Below are 23,238 nucleotides of genomic sequence, written 5' to 3' on the forward strand. Positions count from 1 at the left end.
GGGGAGGGAGGACAAAGAGCCGCAGGAAGAGATGGGGGACATGTGGCGGGGGATGACCAGAACAGCTGAGGTCCAGGCACGTTAGGAGGCTTGAGGGGGAAAGGTGCGAGTGCGAAATCTCCGGACAGAAGGCAGGTATTGGCACTAGAGCCAGGGAGGCTGGGAGGGAGGGCCGAGAGTGGCCCGGGGCCGTAGTCACCAGCATCCAGTTCAGAGACAAATTCCGTAGGGCCAGCCCGGCCGGACCTTCTGTCAGCTGGGAAGGGCTATCCGTGCCGAGGCAGAAGAGCAGGAAGGACGAGGCACCCGGAGTCCAGCGGCCTCCCTGCCCAGGTTCACACCGTTGGGAAGCTCTGAGGCTAGATTTGAACCCAGCACCTCCCATCTCCAGGTCTCTTTCCACCAAGCAAGCTGCCTCGCTGCTCCTGGGGTGAGACTGAAAGGAGCATCCAGGCCTGCGGAGTAGCATTCGGATGTCGGATGACTAGACGGGCTCCTCCCCTTCGTCTCCTCCTCCTCCCACTGGGCCCCTCGCCATCTCTCCTGGCCGTCAGCATCCTTCCTGAGCAGTGGCGCGAGTCCTCGAACCCAGGATTCCTCCTGACCAGGCCCAGCTCCCGCCCCGCCTGCGGACACCGCGGAGCTTTTCCTGGCCGCCTCGAAGGTCCCTCCGGCTTCCCAGGACTCGCTGCCCACCTCCGAGCCTTCTCCCTCCAAGGCCCCCCAGCGGCCGCTCCGGCCTCCTCCCAACCTCCATCCTGGCTTCTCATGGGGGAGGGAGCGAGTGGGAGGAGTGGCCCGGCCCGAGGACCGCCCGGCAGACGCAGGGCCCAACGGAGACGCCGCCCATCCGGACAGACTGGCGGTGCAGTGGACAGAGTGCAGGCTTGGAATGAGGAAGGCAGACGGCAGACATTTCCTAGCTGGGTGACCTTGAGCAAGTCACTTAACCCTGCCTGCCTCAGTTTCCTCCTCTGTAAAGGAGCTGGAGAAGGAGACGGCAAACCCTTCCAGTGTCTGCTGAGAATGTCCAAAGGAGGCCACGACACGTTGGATGTGACTAGAACGGCCGGCCAGGACATCCAAGGCTGCTTTTAGCCGGTTCGGGTCCCCATGTTCGCCTTCTGTCCCGAATGGCTCAGGGCTCGCGCAGACCCTGCCGTGCAGCAGGCGCCCCTCACAGGCCGGCACCTGCGTCACTTAGCGCAGAAAGCAGCGACGGGTCAGGACCTGCGGGCTGGGCCGGACAGACCGACAGACAGACAGACACAGACAGACAGACAGACACAGACACCCAGACGGTCCTGGGCACTGGGTGGAGCGGGGGGCAGGGGGGGCTCTGGGGCCGCCGCGGGGAGCCACTCACCGTCGCGATGAGCCCCTTCTCCTGGAAGTACTGGATCAGAGGCGCCGCGTTCTGCTTGAAGTGGACGAGCCGGCGCTGCGTGGCCTTGGCGTTGTCGTCCGGCCGGCCCTGCTGCTCGGCCCTCTTCAGCAGCCTCTCCTTGAGCCTGTGGCTGGTGCACGCCAGGAACACGACCAGGTCGGGGGTGCAGATCTGCGCAGGGGGCACACACGGGCACACACGGGCACGTCAGTCGGCGCGGCTGTGGCCGGGGGGCTCCCTAAGGGAGGGCCGCCTCGGGCTCTCCGGGCCTCCGGAGTAGACCCCGAGCGGCGCCCGGCACAGATGCTCCCCTGTGAAGCGGCCCCGGCATGCCGGACGCTCGCTGGGGCTGGGCGGGAGGAAGGAGGACAACTTTGGGCCGTGGGACGGCCCGGCAGACCCCCCGCCCGGCTCGCCCTTCCCCTGCTGTGGCCTCGGGGGACTCCGGCCCCTTCTCTCTCCTGGGGGGCTCTCTGGGATTCTCCCTCCTTGGCCTCGGCAGGGACGTCGCTCTTTAAATGGGGGCAGCCATCCGGCCGGGGCTTTCTGGGGGAGTTCGTGGATGGCGACCAACAAGCATTCATGGAGCACCTACTGTATGCCAGGCGGCACACGAGTGAAGGAGGGGGCTGCGCAGTGGGGCGGGGAAGATCCGCCGCCGTCCCCCCCCCCCCCCAGGAGCAAACAAGAGCCTCGAGGGAATAAGGGAGGCGCCGGGAGCGGGTCTCCTCCGAAGGGTCTGGCCAAGGGGTGGCAGCTGCGCAGGGCCACGTCGGATCGACGACCGCAGAAGCGACCCAGCTGGGAGCCCAAAGGCTGGAGGGGGCTCCGGGGAAACTAGCTGGATGGAGCCCAGAGGGCTGCCCCGGGAGGCCGGCCACAGAGGGGGCAGCCGGTCAGCCCACCCGCGGGATGCTGAGGACGTCTCCAGGGCCCGGAACAGAAAAGGGGCGCCCCAAGCACGGCCTTCAGTGGAAGACACCAAAGGGACGGAGCTACAGTCAGAAGGGAACCTTCCGGCCACAAACTGCTCTGGACGCCCGCGATGGGAGCCAGAAGTGTCTCTGCTGCACAAGGGGGCGGGGGGGGGGGTGAGCAGAGGAGGGGGGGCAGAGGAGGATCCTTTCAGACCTGAGACAGCCGTCGCCGGGACCTGTTTTATAGATGAGGAAATGGAGGCAAACAGAGGTGAATTGACTTGCCCAGGGTCACACCACCAAAGCCAGATTTGAACTCAGGTCTTCCTGACTCCAGGTCTAGTGCTCCATGCCCTGAGCTGCCCCATTATACAGCATCCATTCCTATTGAAAACACTGGACAGTATAGGAATAGAAGGACATTTCCTAAAAATAATAAACAGTATATACCTAAAACCATCAGCAAGCATCATGTGCAATGGGGATAAATTAGAAGCCTTCCCAATAAGATCAGGAGTAAAACAAGGATGCCTATTGTCACCTCTATTATTCAACATAGTACTAGAAACACTAGCAGTAGCAATTAGAGAAGAAAAAGAAATTGAAGGTATGAAAATAGGCAATGAGGAGACTAAGCTATCACTCTTTGCAGATGATATGATGGTCTACTTAAAAAATCCTAGAGAATCAACTAAGAAGCTGGTAGAAATAGTCAACAACTTTAGCAAAGTTGCAGGATACAAAACAAATGCACATAAATCATCAGCATTTCTATACATTTCTAACACATTAGAGCAGCAAGAAGTAGAAAGAGAAACACCATTCAAAATCACCCTGGACAATATAAAATACCTAGGAATCTACCTACCAAAACAAACACAGCAATTATACAAAAACAACTACAAAATACTTTCCTAACAAATAAAACTAGATCTAAACAATTGGAAAAACATTGACTGCTGATGGGTAGGACGAGCTAACATAATAAAAATGACAATTCTACCCAAATTAATTTACCTATTTAGCGCCATACCTATCAAACTACCAAAAAACTTTTTTAATGAATTAGAAAAAACGATAACAAAGTTCATTTAGAAGAACAAAAGATCAAGAATATCAACAGAAATAATAAAAAAAAAAGTGAAGGAAGGGGGCCCAGCAGTACCAGATATTAAACTATACTATAAAGCAGCAGTCATCAAAACAATATGGTACTGGCTAAGAGATAGAAGGGAGGATCAGTGGAATAGACTTGGGGTAAGTGACATCAGCAAGACAGTGTATGATAAACCCAAAGAGCCCAACTTTGGGGACAAAAATCCACTATTTGACAAAAACTGCTGGGAAATTTGGAAAATAATATGGGAGAGATTAGATTTAGATCAACATCTCACACCTGACACCAAGATAAATTCAGAATGGGTGAATGACTTGAATATAAAGAGAGAAACTATAAATAAATTAAGTGAACACAGAATAGTATACTTGTCAGATCTCTGGGAAAGGAAAGATTTTAAAACCAAACAAGAGTTAGAGAAAATTACAAAATGTAAAATAAATAATTTTGATTATATTAAATTAAAAAGGTTTTATACAAACAAAAACAATGCAACCAAAATCAGAAGGGAAACAACAAACTGGGAAAAAATCTTTATAACAAAAAATTCTAACAGAGGTCTAATTACTCAAATATACAAGGAACTAAATCAGTTGTATAAAAAATCAAGCCATTCCCCAATTAATAAATGGGCAAGGGACATGAATAGGCAATTTTCAGATAAAGAAATCAAAAGTATCAATAAACACATGAGAAAGTGTTCTAAATCTCTAATAATTAGGGAAATGCAAATCAAAACAACTCTGAGGTATCACCTCACACCTCACAGATTGGCTAAAATGATAACAGGGGAGAGTAATGAATATTGGAGGGGATGTGGCCAAATTGGGACACTAATGCATTGCTGGTGGAGTTGTGAACTGATCCAACCATTCTGGATGGCAATTTGGAATTATGCCCAAAGAGCTCTAAAAGTCTAAAAGACTGCCTGCCCTTTGATCCAGCCATAGCATTGCTGGGTTTGTACCCCAAAGAGATCATAGATAAACAGACTTGTACAAAAATATTTATAGCTGAGCTCTTTGTGGTGGCAAAAAACTGGAAAAAGAGGGTATGCCCTTCAATTAGGGAATGGCTGAACAAATTGTGGTATATGTTGGTGATGGAATAGTATTGGGCTCAAAGGAATAAGAAACTGGAGGGATTCCATGTGAACTGGAATGACCTCCAGGAATTCATGCAGAGTGAAATGAGCAGAACCAGGAGAACATTGTACACAGAGACGGATACACTGTAGCACCATTGAATGTAACTGACTTTGCTACTAGTAGCAATGCAATGACCCAGGACAATTCTGAGGAATTTATGGTAAAGAGGCTACCCACATTCAGAGGAAGAACTGCAGGAGTGGAAACAGAAGAAAAACAACTGCTTGAACACATGGGCTGAGGCGCACATGATTGGGGATGTAGACCCGAAAGGACCACCAATGCGACTATTAATAATATGTAGATAAGTCTTCATTGATGACACATTAAAACCAGCAGAAATGCGAGTTAGCTATGGGGGGGGGCGGGGGTGAAAGGGAAAGTAATGAATCATATAACCATGGAAAATTTTTCTAAAAATAAAAAAATTAATTAAAAAAAAAACAAAAGAAAAAAGAGGGCCCTGGGAAGCTGGAGTCTGTCCAGAGGATGCGCAGGGGTGCCAGAGGTAATGAAATTCTGTGATGAGGGTCCAATGGAGTTACTCCACCACAACACGGTTCCCAAAGAGGTGGAAGGAAAGGACAGAAGAGACTGACTTGGAGCTGCTCCCCAATCTGCTGCTTGAGAAGAACTAGGCCCTCCTCCCAAGAGCCTGGCGTGATACGTGAAAAGCCGAAGCCTCGGTGGGCTGATTCGAAGAATTCCAGAGCTCAGACTCTGGCCAGGCTCGTCTACAAATAGCTCTTCCCCGAGCGAGTCATGCCTTACCTTTGCTAACTGCAGAGTCATTCCTTTGGCACAAACATGGTGCTGCCACACGAAATGCCAAGAGCTTGGGGAGAGGAAGCCGCCAAGGGGAGCTGTTACTGGGCATTCTTTTGGGGGTGGCAGCCAGTTAGAGCTGGAAGAGACCTTTCATGAGATCTCTTCGTGCCACCCTCATGTTTTGCAGGCGAGAAAAGGGAGACCTGGGGGGACAACGCAGAATGGGAGTGTTGAGGGGGCTCCGATGGTCCACAGTCCAACCTCTAAGCCAAAGGCTCCCCGTCATCGAGGGTTCTCCACAGCAAACCACCTCACTCACCTGTGCTTCTCCAGCTTCTGCTGGGAGTCCTCCAGGGAAAGGGGAGCCCCTGCCCCGCAGCCCATTTCCCTTGGGAGTGGCTCTGATTTTCTCAGGCTTTTCTCCACACAACATGCCTAAATCCGCTCGGGGCAATTTCCTTCTGCTTCTGGCTCTGCCCTCCTCCTGGGACAAACAGAACCGTCCAGGCCCTTCTCCAAATGGCCCAGGAGAACGGAGTCCATATGGCCCGCAGTCATCTCTTGGTCCTCACACACAGGGCACGGCCTCAAGGCCAAGCTGGCGGCCATCTCTAGATCCTCTTCAGCTTTTCAATGGCCTTTCTAACTGGGGTACCCAGAAGGGAAGCCCAACGGCCCGCTCTAACCAGGCTAGAGTGCCAGGGCTTGATCCCCTCTTTGTCCCTAGAAGTTTGGGCTCTCCAAATGCAGCCCCCGGCCACATCCGACTTTTCTCTCTCCTGCCTCACCCTGCAGGCTCCGATGGAGCTCGCAGGCTTCTCTCAGCACAGGGGCTCTCTCGCACTCGCTCTGGGCCTTGTTTGGGCTCCCAGGCCGTCCTCCCCTTCGTCCCTGGGAAATGGTGTCTTCTCCGGCCCAGCCTAGTTCTTCAGTCTGTCCCAATCCATTCCGAATACTGATTCTGTCATGCCCGGAGCTCGTGATCCCTCAGGAATGATTCTAGTTTTCCAGAGTCGGCATCCTAAACCGCGATCCAAAAGGGCCGGAGAGCAAAGTCCTCTCAAATAACTCTACGGGCTCTTGTGAGCTCCTAGCCTGGACCTGATGATCCCCGCAGCAGAGGACTTGACTCGTGGATGTTGGGGCAGCCCTCAGAGAGCTCCAGGAAGGGGAGCACCCGACCAGCTGGGCCAGACCCTTCCATTCAGGCAGCTCCAATTGTCTGGGTCTGTTTCCTGCCTTCCAGCAATCTTCCGTCTACCTGGTGGTAGCAGGATCCAGGATCCTCTTGGGGGGAGCCTCCTACAAGAAGTCTTCCGGGATCTCCTCGGCGGGTCACACGCACTGCTCTTTCAGAAGGACTTTGTCATGGCCACGTTTCCTGATCTGTCTACATGCTCCCTTCTTTTCTTGCCCTCCCCAGGAGAATGCCATTTCCCTTTGTTTTACCTGGGCTTTCCCGGGCTCTAGCACAGGCCAGGAGGCTGTTGGCTTGAGGAGTCCAGTGGAAGCCGGCAGTAGGTAAATACATTTCTTTAATCCCCCAACCTTCTGACTTCTACCGTGGGTTGGTTCCTGGGTAGAGGAGCAGTGAGGAGGGGCCAACTAATGGCAGTTAAGGGACTTGGCCAGGGGCACACAGCGAGGAAGCCTCCCCAGAACCACCACTGGTTCCTGAGAGAAAGGGCAAGAAGAAGCCAGGAAAGCAAGGCAAGGCAGGGGAGAGATGGTTAGCCATTTAGCCCAGCTCTGAGGGTACGACTCATTGCCTCTGGTACACATTAGCAGCACCTCCAAAAGAAACAAACAAATGATTGGGTTTCTCCCATCTTTCTAGAAGAGAGCAAAGGGAAAAAGCAGCCCATGGGCGGGATCCAAAGGTGCTCCACCTGCCCTGGCTGGGGTGAGCATCCTCAGAAGCCTAGACCCCAGGATCCTGGGTTCGAAGGAGCCTCGGGTCCCTCCAGGCCACTCTGAAACAGAACTGCAAGCCCCCTGAGAGCAGCCCCCCTCCCACAAGTGGTCAGTGGTCAGCCAGCCTTTCCTAAAAGATGTCCAACAAGGGGAAGCCTGCTGCTCCCCTTCCAGAGACACACTCTGCCTCTATAATTCCCAGATCTTTGTAGTGGCAAAAAACTGGAAAACGAGGATATGCCCGTCAGTTGGGGAATGGCTGAACACATTGTGGTATCTGCTGGTGATGGAATACTATTGTGCTAAGAGGAATAATGAACTGGAGGAATTCCATGTGAACTGGAAAGACCTCCAGGAAGTGATGCAGAGTGAAAGGAGCAGAACCAGGAGAACATTGTACACAGAGACGGATACATTGTGGTACAATTGAACATAACGGGCCTCTCTACTAGCAGCAATGCAATGACCCAGGACAATCCTGAGGGATTTATGAGAAAGAAAACTAGCCACACCCAGAGGAAGAACTGTGGGAGGAGAAACAAAGAAGAAAAACAACTGCTTTAACACATGGGCTGATGGGGATATGATTGGGGATGTAGATGCTAAACGACCACCCCAGTGCAACTATCAATAATATGGAAATAGGTCTTGAACAATGACACATGTAAAACCCAGTGGAAATATGCATTGGCTCCGGGGGAGGGGGGTTTGGAAGGGAGAGAAAGAATATGAATCATGTAACCATGGAAAAATATTCTAAATTTAAAAAAAAATAAAAATTTTTTAAATTTGAGAAAAAAAAAGTCAAATTCTCCTTGAAGCACTGCTGCCTTGGCCCAAAGACAGATGGGTCTTAAAAAGCGAAACCCTTGCCTTGGGAAGCCATTTGCCTTTAAAGCCAAGAAAATTCTGTTCTGTGCAGGAGTGCAACAAGCCTTCTTGCAGGGTGCCTTATTTTAGAACACCAGCTTTCCTATGGAAACACACTTCCTGCACTCCAAGAAAATCCCAGTGCCAGACACAGAGCTGATTCTCCAATCTGGAAATAGGGTTTCTTGGAGTAAAATGTAACTGCAGGGCATGGGAAACACAACCTGTGCTGTGGAAGGACAGACCAGGTGAGAAGTTGTGCCACGACTGTCCCATGAACATGTGGAGCACGGATTAGGCCAATGAAAAAGTAGCAGCAGGAATGGATGCCACTGTGAACATTCCCACCTGACGTTAGCACACAAGGATGTGGCAGGGGCTCAGTAAAGGCTCCCCCCCTCTCCCAAGCTAGTCCCAGTTTGTCTTCATCTGCAGAGCCCTTGCACTGGGGGTGGGAATGGGAGAGAGGCTGGAACATCCAGCACTCACCCGTGTTTATCATAGTTCTATCCACATGGCCCTAAGTCTGTTGCTCATTCTCTCAACTTGCCCTTGGTCTCTGTCTCCAAGGAGATGCAGAAAATGCTATTTATGCCCAGATCCAAATGACTCAAAAATTCGCCATGACTTAGGGCTATCCCATAATGACTTCAGTAGGCCACCCAACTTACCCTGGGGGAGCCCAGCACCACAGAGAAGAGCTGGAAAGGGACCTTCAGAAAAATACTTACAGAAAAATACAAACATATTCATAGCTGCACTCTTTGTGGTAGCAAAAAATTGGAAAATGAGGGGGTATCCCTCGATTGCGGAGTGGTGGAACAAATTGTGGTATCTGGTGGGGATGGAATACTGTTGTGCTGAAAGGAATAATAAACTGGAGGAATCCCATGTGAACTGGAAAGACCTCCAGGAAGTGATGCAGAGTGAAAGGAACAGAACCAGGAGAATATTGTACACAGAGATGGATACATTGTAGCATAATCAAATGCAACTGACTTCTCTACTAGCAGCGATGCAACGATCCAGGACAATCCTGAGAGACTTAGGAGAAAGAATATATCCACGTCTAGAGGAAGAACTGTGGGAGTAGAAAAGCAAAAGAAAAACATTGATCAATCACATGGTTCCATGGGGATAAGATTGAGGTTTTGATGTTAAAAGATCACTCAACTGCAAGTATGAATAATATGGAAAGGTTTTGAACAATGATACACGTATAACCCAATGGAACTGCTTGTTGGCTTTGGGAAGGGGGAGGGAAGAGCTGGGATGGGGATGGGGGAATCATGAATCATGGAACCATGGAAAAATATTCTAAATTTAAAAAAATAATTAATTTTTAAAAAGGAAAGACCTGCAAAACCACTAATTCCAATGCTTCCATTTCATAGAGGAGGGAGGCGAGGCCTGCCAGGAAGTGTTATAGATAACTTCTGGAAAAAGATGGAGAACAGCTTGAGTGAAAGATCGTCAGTTATAGAACTTGGAATTTACCCAGATGGCATGAGCCAAGGGCAAAAGATAGTTGAAAACTGTATAAAAGCCCAGGGGCTCAGCCACTCCTGGTCTCAGTCTTGAGAAGGGAATTTCTGGAGAGAAAGGGTGGTGAATGGTGGGTAGGCCAATAGACCTGCAGATCCAGCATCCATACCTTATTGTCACAAGAAATTCATTCATCTCTTACTAAACAGAGCCGAGAGATAAGAACAACAGTGGTCAAGAAGATTATCACCACCCCTTCCTTTCCTTTGGTCTAGACCATGGCCAGGTCTGACTAGAGTCTGTGAGGGGGAGAAGAATCTCCAGCCAAATACCAACCTGATGCTCACTGATTTAGATTTTAACTTTAACTCTCATTAGATATAGCATAGACATTCCCAACACCTCTTTCTTTATTCTGATTCCCTCCCCTTTGAGTCAAAGTATTAAACCCCATTCAAACTTGATTCAAGTGAAGACTGGCATTCATTCCAATAGCAAGTGGGTAGCTACAGCCAAAGGGGGAAGGGATTTACTAAAATCGCAATCAGTTCGTGTTATCCATTCAAATGCCAACAACTAGCCCTATTACCAACCTTTATCATTTAACCTAACCCCAAGCCAAGGAACTAGAGGGGCTGTTGAACAACATATACAGCTTCTCCCTCTATAACTTGGGCTTGGGCATTGTTAGTGGGGTCAGGTGCTTAGCTGAGTTATTCACCCATAAACCCTGGTGGTTACTTGCACACCTTGGTGGCTACCCAGGCATCACTATCCCCACTCAGCCTAGATCTATTTATCAGCTGAGGATCTTGGGCCAGCTTACCAGGCCCAGTTTATAAAAGCACCTTCCTGTCTATCCTTCCATTTACACGTGGTGAGTGTAAAGACTTAACTCTTCCTAGATTTTTCTGACAGAACTCTCCTTTCAAGATAGCGTTCATGGCTAAAGCTTTTGTTTCATTTGGCCCTTGGCCCAAGGCTGAGCCTTACCTGGCTGAAGACTAATTAGCCCTGTCTGGGTTGAGCCAGGGACTGTAGCAAATTACTTAGTGTGTTAGGTTAGATATCTTGCCTTATCCTCTCTCTGATTTTCTTACTTTCACTCTCTTCTCATTTGTAAATAAACTACCATAAAAGTCATCTTGACTTGGAATTTGGAATTTGCGTAATCAATTCCTGGTGACCAAAACTTTTAATAAATATTCAACCAAACCCTAATTTTTCCCCTTTACAGTGGCAAGAAGAGTTAAGAGTGGGCTCTCTATCAATATCTATGCATGCCAACAACAAAGATGGTGGAAGTGTCCCAAACCGTTCCAAGCTACAAAAACCCAACCTTGGATCATCACCAATATCTCCAGGTGATGCTCTCCAGACAGGGCTCGGTACCAAGAAACACCACCATTGATCCAAGAAGAATCAAAGTGATAAGACAAGCCAGTGAAACTCATGTTGGGGATAAGATGGTCACAGCAGGTGACAAGTGGTAAGAGACATGAAAGAACCATTTCTCAGACAATCAGCAAACCTTCATTGAATGATCAGTGTGTGCCAGCCAAGCAGTGAGGAAATAAAGATCAAATCCAAACTGTCCCTGTCCTCAGTAGCTTCTGTTCTAAAGAATGTAGATAGTTCCACACTAGAGGTTCCACATAGCCACGAAGGACACAGGTGAGAAGGCTCTAGTAGAGTTGTGGGTGGGGGTCATCAAGGACATGAAGGCCGACCAATCACAGAGTGGATGGGAAGGAGAGCAAGTGGCCTGCTTATGGCCTTCCGAGAAGGCTGGCCCAGTTCAGCCTCCATCAATAGTTCCTAGCTGTGCCTTTTTGAAGAGGAGACAATGAACACAGATGAAGGGATAAAGACTAGAGCTGGGACTCCCTTGGTGAAGGGATTTCCCAGATGTGGAATCTCTCTGCCAACATAGTTTGGCAACTTCATAGCAAGCCTTAATTTTAGAGTTGTCAGAGCCCTGAGAGATGACACACTGCCCCATTTGTGTCAGGTGGGACTTGAACTCAGGACTCCTTGGCTTCAAGGCCAGCTTCCTCATCATTACCCAGATGATACTTGAGATACATCTATATGGCAAGAACCTGGGCTTACATGGGGAACTCTTTCCATCAGGGAAAATCCAGGCTCTCTTTATTTTAAGGCCTGAGGGGGTGCCCTGAGGCTCAGGAAGGACTAGAGCCTTACCCGGGCTGCTAAGGGTCTGAGGAGGTGGGGGGTGGGGGACTCCAAGTCCAACACTTTCCCCTTCCCATCACTTGGTATATTAATGAACACATGAGGGCAATGTCTGTATGGCCTTCTGGGAGTTGAGAAACCAAGGAGCTGAACCCATTTTCTCTCCGAGAGTTTTGCCCCAGCCAGGATTTGGGGTTAATGAGTTTTCTGTCCCCCATCCATCCCAACACCTCCCTTTGTAAGAAGCCAGGCTTAAGGTTGGTAAATCCAGGGAATATGGAGGAGGAATTGGGTTCAGCTTATGGAAAATTCGCTGAGATTTTAGGACAGAACAGGCCCCATCTTGGGGGCTTTGGGAGTAGAAAGACAAACAAACCACTACCCCCAGCCTGGGCTCTCAGTCCTGTGGGGACAGGAGGTATAGACTAGTGATGAGGACAGAAGGCCCAAGACAAATGCGTGAGGGAGCTAGAAGGCTACAGCCTGGGGGCAACAGGCAGGGGAACCAACTTTCAGGCACCTTCATTCACCAACCTTCCCTTCATTCCGAGGCCGGGAGCACTGTGCTGGTGGCAAGGTATGAAGAGGAAAAAGACTGAGTGGGAAAGTGCCCAGCAGACTAAAATGGCACCCAACATGGGGCTGGCTTTCTGGACAATATGAAACTGGCCTGGACAAGGGTTAGAGGGATGGCAGATGGTTTTCCAAGGGAAAAACCCAAGACCAGCCCCATACTAATACTCCTAATTAATATTGGTGGGGAAAAGGATGATTAAAGTGCCTCTGGGCTTCCAGTTCCCCTTCAATGGATGGGGAAAGTGGACAAAACCAGGAGAGACGGCACAGGGAACAAAGGCACAGGAAGGACCCGCTGCTGGAGCTACGATTTGGTCCAGCCTTTCTGGAAGGCTCTCAAGCGAGCAAGGCCCCCAAATCACAAAGCTCTGCATACCCTCGGACCCTGCCATGCCACTTCGGGGCCTGGAGCCTAAAAAGGGTTTGTTAAGGAGGAGGAAGAGGATGCAGAGGGGCAGCAATCCTTCAAGTTCAGCATGTCTGTAGGGGCAAAGAAGCAGCCCTGCATCATCGAGAGGCAAAAAGGTGGACAAATGCTGCCCCTAAATGTCATAGGACACAGTAAGGAGGGGTGAGAGGGAGAGGGTCAGCGAACCTGGGAAACTTGGAAGGCAAGCAGAGGGATGGGAGGACACCTAGAAGAATGGGCTGTACAGGGACAGCTACATGGCCAACCCAGCAGCTCTGAAGGCCTCAAGAACTGGACTCGACACAGAAACTATGAGGACCCCAGAACCTGGGGGCTGGCTGGAGAAAGGAGGCAGGGCCCACGTGGGGTGTAGACCCGGGAGAAGGCTCTGCCTTCCTTCCCACCCAGGACCCAGAGAAAATGAGTTACTGGCCAATGGGAGATGTACCTGTCCAATGCCTCCAGAGGCGTGGGGGCTGTTCTCTGCGGGTAGCTGCTGCCCCGGCTTTCAGGGTGGGAGGCAGGACACTGGTGTCACCTCATTGCTCACAAGAGAGACGATTTGGAGCTTATTCGTCCAAGACTCTCTGGCTGCCTTATTCGGGGGGATGTCATGGGGTCTAGCAGGACCAGGCAGAAGCCACCCAGAGTGCTCTCTGCCTCCACTCCAAGATGATCCTTTCTGTTTTTCTGTTCCGTTTTCCAGGAGAAGGTGAGGCAGGATAAGAGCCCAGAGGCCACGAGGATGGATCAAAAGGCTCTACCAGTGCACGATGGAAACCAAAGAGATGGACCTTCTCAAGGTCTGCAGTCAGTCGGGGCCAGTGGGGCCTTGCTTGGCTTGTTCATTCATGGACTATTTATTCTGTTGGCCTAGAACATTGGTGAAGAGTCCAAGGGAGGGAGGGAAGAGAGGAGAGTTCCCCAGGAGGCCATCTGTAGCCGTGTTTATCCACACAATGTGGAGAAAGCTTTCCTATCTAGGGAAGGCCTTCATGTCGCCAGACGAACCATTTTGGTATCCTCTAACTTGCAGAAACAACAGAGCCCAGGAACCCGAGGTGTTTCCCCTGTTCTGTCCACAGCCTGTGGGTAAGGGACGTTCTTGAGTGGCTTCTGCTATTCGTGGCCTCCTCTTGCAGAGTCTGGAAGATGAGGGAGTCTGTTCTCATGGACCCAATGGAGAGCAGGCCCAGAGTTCGGCTTCCCAGTAGCAGGGGGATGGAGCCAAGAGCAAGTCCAGGAGAGGGCACTCTTCTCAAATTTGCCCAGGGGCATTTAGCATTTACCTTGGGCAAAGGGCTGGGAAGGGGACGACCCAGGATAACCAGCCCCATACCAAGGAGAATGGACTGGAGCCCAAGGGGGGATCCAGAGAAGCTGCTCAAGGAGGGATGGTTGTCTGAGGAGACGATAAGGAAGCCTCTGGGGGGAGATGACAGCCTGCCCTGGGCCTTCAACAGAGAGAAGGCTTTGAGAGAGCAGAAATTTGGGGAGAACATGTGAGCGTTCTAAGCCGTACAGGGGCCTGCTTTAGGTTCTACCAGTCTGTAGAAATGCACCTAACTGGAGGCCACATGATAACCACAGGGGTTTGGGAAATCAGGGAGGCCTGAATTCAAATCTAGCATCCTACTCTACCTGTGTGATCCTGGGCAAATCATCCAACCTCTTTGTGCCTCAGTTTCCTCATACGTAAATGAGGGATTTGCACTCGATAGCCTCTAAGGTCCCTTCTAGGTCCCTATGGTGCTTTGGACTCTGCGAGCTCTCATGTGTCAAATCCTGCTCTCAAATCTTTGTGGCACGAAGGGGATTCTGAGTGCTTCGAGGCGATGGCAGTAGGGCGCAAGCTTCGAGGATGGCCCTGGAGGAGGCGGCGCTTACTTTCAGAGAACCAGAGGAGTAAAGTCTGGAGAGATACATCATCGGCAGCAGCCTGGCCCTTGGGGGATCAACTCCAGACCCAAAGGACCTGTGGCCTTGCGGGGTCTCCCAACGCTTCTGACGTCATGGCGGCCAAGTGGAGAAAAAGGTGGCCAAGAGCGACTCGGGCTCTGGCCCGGCCACGAGGATTGGCTTAGCTAGCGGTGCTCAAAGCGCCCCAGCCTTGACTTCCGCCCCGATGGCGAGCGTCCTGCTGGAGGGCCCGAATCGAACCAGCCTCCGTGTTTCTGACGTAAAGAAAATCCGAAGAAGGAAGAAGCAAAGTCAAAGGATGGGCCCGCGGCAGCCCCACACCCGAAAGGCCGTCCCGGGGGCGGTTTGGGCGCCTCCCAAACAGCAGCCCACACAGCCGAGAAGGCCCTGAAGGGCAGAAGCCGGTGATTTCTAGGCAGGGTGGAAGGTGGCAAAGGAGGGGCTCAGGAGTAAGGCATGAAGGGGCCCCAGGACTGCGGACCACACGGGGCAGCTCACGTAGGTAGCGCATGTCCTCTGCGCGAAGAAGCAGGAGGTCGGGGCTGGCCGGCCCCAGAGAAAAAGAAGCGGAAAATCCCCGAGCCGGAGAGCGCCCCATCACGCACGTGAGCGTCTCCAGAATGACCCACGGTGGGCCGGGAACCACCCCGAGCTGCCATCTGCAAACGAGGGCCGGGCCCCAAAAAGGGACAGATGGCCGGAGGAGGACCGCGCAGGCAGGGAGCTGGTAACCAGGGGCAACCGCAAAGGCTAAGCTTGCTTAGACACGACCGAGGCTTGCAGGCCCCACGGTTCCGGGGCCCCCCAGCCGCCGGGTCTCCCCCAAGGACGCTGCTGTTTAGCCTGCAAGAAGGAAGACTCGGGGTGGCCGTCTTCAGCATCTGAAGGACGAGCAGACTTGTTCCGCCTGGCCCTGAGGGAGGGGGGATGAGCAGACAGAAGCAGCAGAACCAAAGCTGCTTTGGGCTTGGGGGCTGGGAGGCAGGATCACGGCTTCTCCCTCCTCGGAGGCCTTCCAACGGAGGCTCAGACATGGAGACGGGAGCTCGTTCCGCTCGGAGAGGGGCCTCGGGGTCGTCTGACGCCCCGACCGCCTGCCCTGCACCCCTTTGCAGGGCCTCGTTTCTGTCTCTTCCGCAGCATCGAGGCTGCCTTCCTTGGGCACTCGCTAACGGCCTCTCGCTTGGACTGAAATGACCTCCCGACGGGGCGGCCTGATCTCCAAGTTGTCTCGGCCGCCTCCACACTAGCCTGCCCCCCCCAGTGGCCCCCTTAATGCTCTGCTCTGGTCTCGGACGCCTCATCGCGCACCAAACTGACCGTTCGAGGCTCCCCGTGACCTGGCGGCACCCACTTTTCTAGTCTTCTTCACGCCACTTCACTGACGACTTCGCTTCCTTCTAGGCCAAACGGGCTGATTCCTAGCTTCCTGGCTTTGACCCAACCATCCTGGAATGGATCTCTCCGCTGTCTCTCTGCCATCTTGATTTCTTGATGGCTAGCCCAAAGGCCTCCTCTTCCAGGGAGCCTTCCCTAATCATCTGGGCTGGCCGAGATGCCCCCCCTTCAAGTCTCTCCTAGCACTTTTACGCTCTCTCCTTTGCATCTCTCGGGGGGGGGGGCTGTCCCCTTTCTTCTTGGTGGCCCCAAAGCCTGCTGCTGCCCGTTCGTTGGGCCTAAAAGGCGCCGGAAGAGACGGATGCGGTGACGAGGGAATGGGAACGTTCTTGTGGATGAGGGCTTCTTCGCCCCGGGGGCCCAGATGGGCGCGGATGGATTTCAGGGGGAGAAAAGCAGCATCTTTCTCTTCACTTGGCTCCACTGAAATCTGGCATTTCCCTCCTTCAGGAATGTGGGCGCAAATGTCAGCTCCCCCCACCCCCACCCGCCCCTGCCGAAGGAGTCTCTGAAGCCCCAAATGGAAGGGCTCCTGCTCGAGACCAGGATCCGGAACGATTTTCAGGATCCTGATTCCTGGGCGAATTTCTCCGGGCTCAGAGGCCGGCTGAGGTCCCTCCGTCATCGGGGCCTCCAGTGGCCACGCTTAGACGAGCTCGTCTGTCCATTGAAAGAAGAGGCTTGAGATGGCTTCCCAGCGGGTGGCTTGTGAATGGCTGTAAGCTCAGCTCCAGAGGAGAGGCACCAGGCAAGGGAATGGGCCCACGCACATGCTCTGGGAGGCCTGGCTGGAGGGCCTGTGGGTGGCAGTCCGAAGAAGGAAGACGGAGGATGGACACGGTGACTGCCTTCATGCGTGGGAAGGTCCGCCACGGAGAAGAAGCATCAGAGAGTGCCCCATTGGGTCGGAGGGAGTCCTGGATGCTGCGGGTGGCATCTCAGAGCCCCCCGACCCCAACCGTGGGGGTGGTAACACCTGAGGCACCCACGTGCCAGGGTATGAGATGATGAGATGGAACGAGTGTGCTTCCTCCAGCCTTTGCCCCCTAGACTCCCTCCAGTGCTGGACATGCAGAGAGGAGTCCCCGTACCCCATGGCTGGGGGCTACGAATGTGCTTTCAGAGAGACCCTTCCCCTGCTGACAAATCCAGGCTTGTCCAAGTGCTTTCCTTGGTAATGTAGTCACTCCCACAGTACCTCTAAAGGGGGGCTGCGAGCTTCCAGGTGCCCCAACCCCCTTGGGTGGCCAGGCTGCTGGCACCTCGGAGCCCTGCTTGGAAGAACATTTCAGAGGGCACAAAATCCAAGCTGAGGGATGGATGGCAGAGGAAGCCCGAAGAGAGGGAAACGAAAGACTTCGCTGCTTCTCGACTTGCCCCCTGCAAGCTGTTCTTAGCCCAGGAGGGGTCCTGGGAGCCGAGCTCCGAAGGCCTCTGATGCAGAAGAGCCTGGTGGGGGCCCTCAAGAAGGATCCCCTCCTTGCACTGGTGAATAATCACCCCATCTTGCGCCTAATTCCCAGGTCAGCTTTTCACCTTTTATCTGAGCTTTCCCCAATGACCCTTGTAGGTCTCTACACCCTGAAGAAGGCATATCACGCAGCCTTGTGGGGGAGGGGGATTAAGGGGGGAGAGGAGGGAACAGGTTCTGCTGGAGCAGCTGTTCAGGCTCCGGAACCAACAACCTCATCACTGGATTTGGTACTTCAACAATTACTTGGGGGGCCATACCACTGCTGGGTTTGTACCCCAAAGAGATAATAAGGAAAAAGACTTGTACAGAAATGTTTATAGCCGCACTCTTTGTGGTGGCAAAAAATTGGAAAATGAGGGGATGCCCTTCAATTGAGGAATGGCTGAACAAATGGTGGTGTCTGTTGGTGATGGAGTACTATTGTGCTCAAAGGAGTAATGAACTGGAGGAATTCCATGTGAACTGGAAAGACCTCCAGTAACTGATGCAGAGTGAAAGGAGCAGAACCAGGAGAACATGGTACACAGAGACGGATACATTGTAGCAAGATCGAATGTAACTGACTTCTCTACTAACAGCAATGCAATGACCCAGGACAATCCCAAGGGATTTATGAGAAAGAATGTATCCACACCCCGAGAAAGAACTGTGAGAGCAGAAACACAGAAGAAAACCATGGGATTGATTACATGGTTTGATGGGGATTAAATGATCACTCTGCTGTAGATATGAATAACATGGAATTAGGTTTTGAACAATGATCCATGTATAACCCAGTGGAAATGCTTGTCAGCTCTGGGAGGGGGGAGGGAAGGGCGGGGGAGTCATGAATCACGTAACCATGGAAAAATATTCTAAATAAAGAAAAGAAAAAAAAACAACTACTTGGAGGGTGACAACACGTGTCCAAGGGATGGAGCATCATGGTTTTCAAAAGGTTTCCAAAGCTGGGAAGCCGCTGGTCCCTGACCAACACTTGGGGACTCAGTCAGGGAGCACTTGTTTGGGCAAAGTGAGACAAATGGTTCCAAATGGAGGCCCTACAATGGCCAAGGGAGTGCAGGGTGGCACAGCAGAACCCTGAGCCCCACTGTCTGTGGGAACCTGGGACAGTGGCAGAGAAGCCTCTCAGCTCACTTTCTCCCTGACTCAAGGGGATGGAAGGAAGAAGGCTGCCCCATGGAACCCTGGGAAAATCCCTCCACAAACATCCTTGATTCTTGCCCACAGGAGGTGAGAGAATCTGAGTTTCTCCCTTTCGAAGCCTGGAGCTGCCTGTGCTGCGAGGCGGGGGAGGGGAGCCCTTCTGAGGGGCGACACGTCGAAGTGACCAGAAAGACAAGCACGAGCTCCTTACCTGGTCCTCGAACGACATCGCCTGAGCTACGTCCCGGGGGAAGCCGTCGATCACAATCCCCTCCTCGTCCGGCATCTGCATCAGCTTCTGCTTTATCTCCGTGATCGTGGTTTCCTTTGGCAGAGACACAGACAGACAGACAGTCAGACAGAGACAGAGAGACAGAGACAGAGACAGACAGAGACACAGGGAGAGACAAGCCTTAGGCTGGGGGGCTCTGGGGGCGGGAGGGGGGCAGGACGAGCCCCGCCAGAGCTGCTGGCCGGTACCTGGGGGGCCAGCTCCCCCGTGGTGATGATCTTGGCGATGAGGCTCCACTTCCTGTTGCTGCTGGTGCTGTGGATCCTCTTCCTCAGCAGTTCTCCCACAGAGATGTACTCGAAGCCAAAGTGCTCGGCTATTTTCAGGCTCTGCGTGCCCTTCCCGCTGCCCGGGCCACCTGGGAGGAAGAAGAGGGCCGGGCATCAGCTGGCACGATGCCAAAGTGGCCACCGCCACTGTCAAGACTTTTCCAAGGGTGGCCCCCGGGCTGGCCCAGGGAGTGGCCTCAAAGGGTCCGGCAAGTCCTGGACAAACTGCACTCATGGGCACCCATGATGAGGCAGTGCCCGCCCGGCTGCCGCTCCCAAGCCTGAGGTGTCTCTGTGTCCTGGCCGGCCCAACGCCCTCCCCAACCCAGTCCGGCTTCCAGGGTGCCACTGAGGCCCTGCATCGCCTGTCAGTCTCTGCCTCTCCATCCCGAACCCCCTCCACAGTGGCGTCGAGGCAACGCTGACAGAGTGACTGCCCGGCGGCCCGAGGGCACTCGGGAGAAGTCTGTCCTGGGCACCAAGAGGCACCAGCGCTCAGAGGCACACTTTGCCCATTGGCCCCAGCCAAGAGCCGCTTGTGGCCGCAGGAGAGCTATGACAGGAAAGCCCGAAGGGGCAGAGCTGGGCCGCACCGAACGCAGGCCCTTCGGTGGGGCAGTGGCGGCTGCACATACTTGGGGCAGCCCTGCTAGGGCTGCCAGTCGGGAAGGCTGAGGGTGCAATGGCATTCGTGCCCGCCCCCTGCGATTCTGAGGTTTCAGAGAGGACGTGAAGGTGCCGCCACAGAAGCTAATGACAGAGGAATGAGGGGGTGGCGGGGGGCCTCGGGGAGGGCCTCGCTCCGAACTATTCCCCCACTCAGCTCGGTGAATCCTGCTCTTGCGGCTCTGCTGGCACGCCGAGTGCTGGCCTAGTCAGGCTGCCTGCCGGGGTGGTGGGTGCTCATGGCACCCCGTTGTAGCCGAGGGGAGGTAAAGGTGCTTTAGAACGGCCCCGAGGGCCTGAGACCCAGCGCTCTCTCCTCATCCTTTCGGCTGACCCATCCCAACGTCTCCCTGTGCTTGGTCAGGGCCAGGAGAAGACGAAACGCTTCCCCCATCTGGGCCCTGACGAGGGCTCTGCCCCACCGCCTGGGCCTTGGCACCTTTTCAAAAAGGGCAGCCGTATCCTTCTCGGAGTACTACTAGAGCTTGGACTCCAGAACCCCTGAGTCCTCTTCCCCCCTTCCCTAACCTCCAGACTCCTTCTCCCCAGATCCTCTGTTCGGCTTTAAAGCCCTTCGTCCCCGGAGCCTCCCCGACCTTTCCAGCCTCCTTACGCATCCCTCCCCACCCTGGGCCCCAAGGTCCTCCACTCCATGGGTCTCTACTGATCGTTTTCAGCGGCTGCCCCTCTGCCTGCCTCCTCGTCCCTGCCTTTAGGGCCCAGATAAAAGCCCACCTCAGGCAAGAAGCCTTTCCTGGTCCTGTGTGACTACATGACCACGGGGGAGAGACCTCGATTCTGTGGGGGATATTTTAGTCTCGAGGACTCCACGTCTTGGGTCAGGTGGGCTACTCATTCTTCTGCGTTATTTCTTCTCCTTCCTTTTTTCTTTGGTTCTTAGCGTCTGGCTTCATCTCCCATCCATAGGAATGTCATCCTTGTGGAACATCCACTTTTCCTCGGGCTCTGCTGGCTGACACTCACACTTGGCTCCTTTTGGGGAGAGTCTGGACCACTGAAATACTTGTGGATATTGCCTGTGTTTTCTTTGTCTTACTTATCTTTCCAGGTTTGGTTCCTGAGTGGTGGCCCCGCTCCCAGGTCGGAGTCTGCCCCTGCCATGCTTTTGGGGGTAGTTGTTGTCCAAGCCATCCTGTGCCTAGGTCTGGGTGGCTGTGTGGATCACTGCCTCTTTCTGTTTTCCCACACCCAGTCCGGGACGTCCAGGGCCCTCTCCAGCCTCTCAGGACCTCCCGACGCAGCCCGTCCAGTTCTGAGTGGGGCCGGGTCACTGCTGTGCCCTCCTCAGCTCTCAGGCTCTGGTACTTTCTTGGCACCTCTGGCTCCTGAGCCTCACAGAATATCTGTGCCTCCTTCTGAGCACATGGCCGGGGGGGGGTCCTGGCTGACTTTCGGGGTGCTGGGGTGGAGCCTGACCCCAGACCTCGCCTTTTCTCCCTTTCCCAGGGAATAACCAAGCACCAGCAAGCCTCTTACCCAGCACCAGGAGGATCTTGGGGCGAGGGCGGGCCGGATCGAACACCTCGTACTCCTCGATGAGCTCGGCCGTTTCGGAAAGGTCCGTGTCGCTTTCTATGGAGAACTGATGGATGGGAGGGAGCCGGTCGTAGCGGCGGTACGGAAAGGTGGCATTTTCAGGCATCACTGCAAAAAAGTAAGAAGGCCTTGAAAGAGGGGCCGGGCTGTGCTGGGGGGGGGGGGGGGGGAAGGGTTCAGGGCTCTGCCTGGGGCTTCTCTGGCTCTTCCCCAATCCCAGAATAATCTCCCACTTCTGCTCTGACCACTGACCTTTCTGGCCTGCCCAAGACCCAACTGAAAGCTCCCTCCCACAAGAAGCCCACCTGAGGCCTGGGCACACTCGAGGGCCCTCCCCACTCAGTGCCTGTGTGTTTGCCTGTGGGGTGATCCCACACTGGACTGGGAGCTCGTTCAGGTCCAGCCTGTCTTGGACCTCTTTTTTCGCTCTCAGCACAGAGCAGGGCACACCAGGGCACTCAGAAATGCTGCCAGGACGGATGCCCAGGGCACCGGGGGGACGGGGCTCGGGGATCGCCGGCACTGCTCCAGGGAGGCCTTTGGCAATGACAAGGTGAAGCTGACAGCATGTCCACACGGACCGGCCAGCGCTGCACCCCCCCAGCCCCCTCAGCCTCCCTCAGGGCCCCCCCAGCCCCCTCAGCCCCACCCCCACCCTCTCAGGGCCAATCACGATTGTACTCGTCCCGGGAACCCGCCCTGAACCTGAGCCCCAAATGGCCCCTCCAGCTTCTTGGAGGAAGTGACGGACTGGCCAATGCTGACCACTGCAGGCCACAGGGGCCGGATGCCGCTCCTCAGGGTCCCTCCCAGAGTCGCCAAGGCTTGGGTAGGAGGCGGGCAGGCCATGGTCCCCGCTTCTGGGGCTCAGCGTGTGCCCAAAGGCACGAGTGGGCCAGAGGGGAGGAGGGATGGGCGCACCCTGAAGGGGGACGTTTATTAACTGAGTCAGGGCTGGAGGGGCCGGAGGAGCCAAGCCTGCCACGTCCAGGGGAGCCTTTGGGTCCCCAAGCCTGGCCCTGGCTGAGGGTGGAAGGAGGGCTTCGTGTGCTGGAGCCTTCGAAGCCTCAGGTCCATCCTCCAGCTCTTCAGTCCTGCAGGCCGAGGCCCGTTTGTCTCCGGAGCCCGGCAGCGCTGAGCCCTGAATCCCGTGTTCCCTTTGGACCGACGAACCCGAGCCGGAGGAAGCTTTGGAACCCGAGGGGAACCCGGCCCTGCCAAGGCTGGCCTCCCTCTTCCAGCCCCTCCTGGGATCGTGGCATCCTGTCTAGGGAGCGAGACCTCTTCTGGGGCTCCGGACCGAGGGCTTTGCTGAGGAAGAGAAGTCCCAGTGTGGAGTCTCCCTTCTCAAGGCAGATCAACAAGCCAACTGACAAGCCAACTGTCCCTTCTGGCTTCGGGAGTAGCAGCAGGCCCAGGTCTGCCCCAGGGCCACACATGCCTGCACTGACATTCTCCCCTATCGAGACTCCCCTTCGCGAATTTTGCAGCTGCAGCTTTTCCCCGGCACCCCTGGGCCTCGCCAACAGTAGCCCCCAAAACACTTTGGGATGGCCTGGCACAAAGCAGGGGAAGGGGAGGAGGGTCAGGGCCAGCCTGGCTGGGCCTGGAGGTGAAGGGGAGGCCAAGGGCCCCGGCTCCCCGAGGGCCTGCTTTGCTCTTCTAGCTGGTTAGCCCATGGCAAGGAGAATGATGGCGCCCCTGATGAGACGGGAAGCGGACAGGAGGG

The 23,238-nt window shown here is 54.1% G+C and overlaps 1 protein-coding gene across 1 annotated transcript in view; it reads right to left on the reverse strand.

The window, feature by feature from the left end:
• AK5 (adenylate kinase 5) overlaps positions 1-22,358 on the reverse strand; it is a 38,950-nt gene extending 16,592 nt beyond the window's left edge. The window contains exons 1-6 of the mRNA XM_044673364.1: positions 22,191-22,358; positions 21,885-22,068; positions 21,450-21,617; positions 19,206-19,375; positions 18,937-19,050; positions 1,367-1,558 (exon numbers count right to left, since the gene is read on the reverse strand). Of these exons, the coding sequence (XP_044529299.1) occupies positions 1,367-1,558; positions 18,937-19,050; positions 19,206-19,375; positions 21,450-21,617; positions 21,885-22,068; positions 22,191-22,358 (996 nt within the window). The remainder of the gene's footprint in view (positions 1-1,366; positions 1,559-18,936; positions 19,051-19,205; positions 19,376-21,449; positions 21,618-21,884; positions 22,069-22,190) is intronic.
• Between the last annotated feature and the right edge of the window lie 880 nt (positions 22,359-23,238).

The sequence above is a fragment of the Gracilinanus agilis genome, chromosome 4 (genome assembly GCF_016433145.1).
Source record: "Gracilinanus agilis isolate LMUSP501 chromosome 4, AgileGrace, whole genome shotgun sequence".
NCBI lineage: Eukaryota > Metazoa > Chordata > Mammalia > Didelphimorphia > Didelphidae > Gracilinanus > Gracilinanus agilis.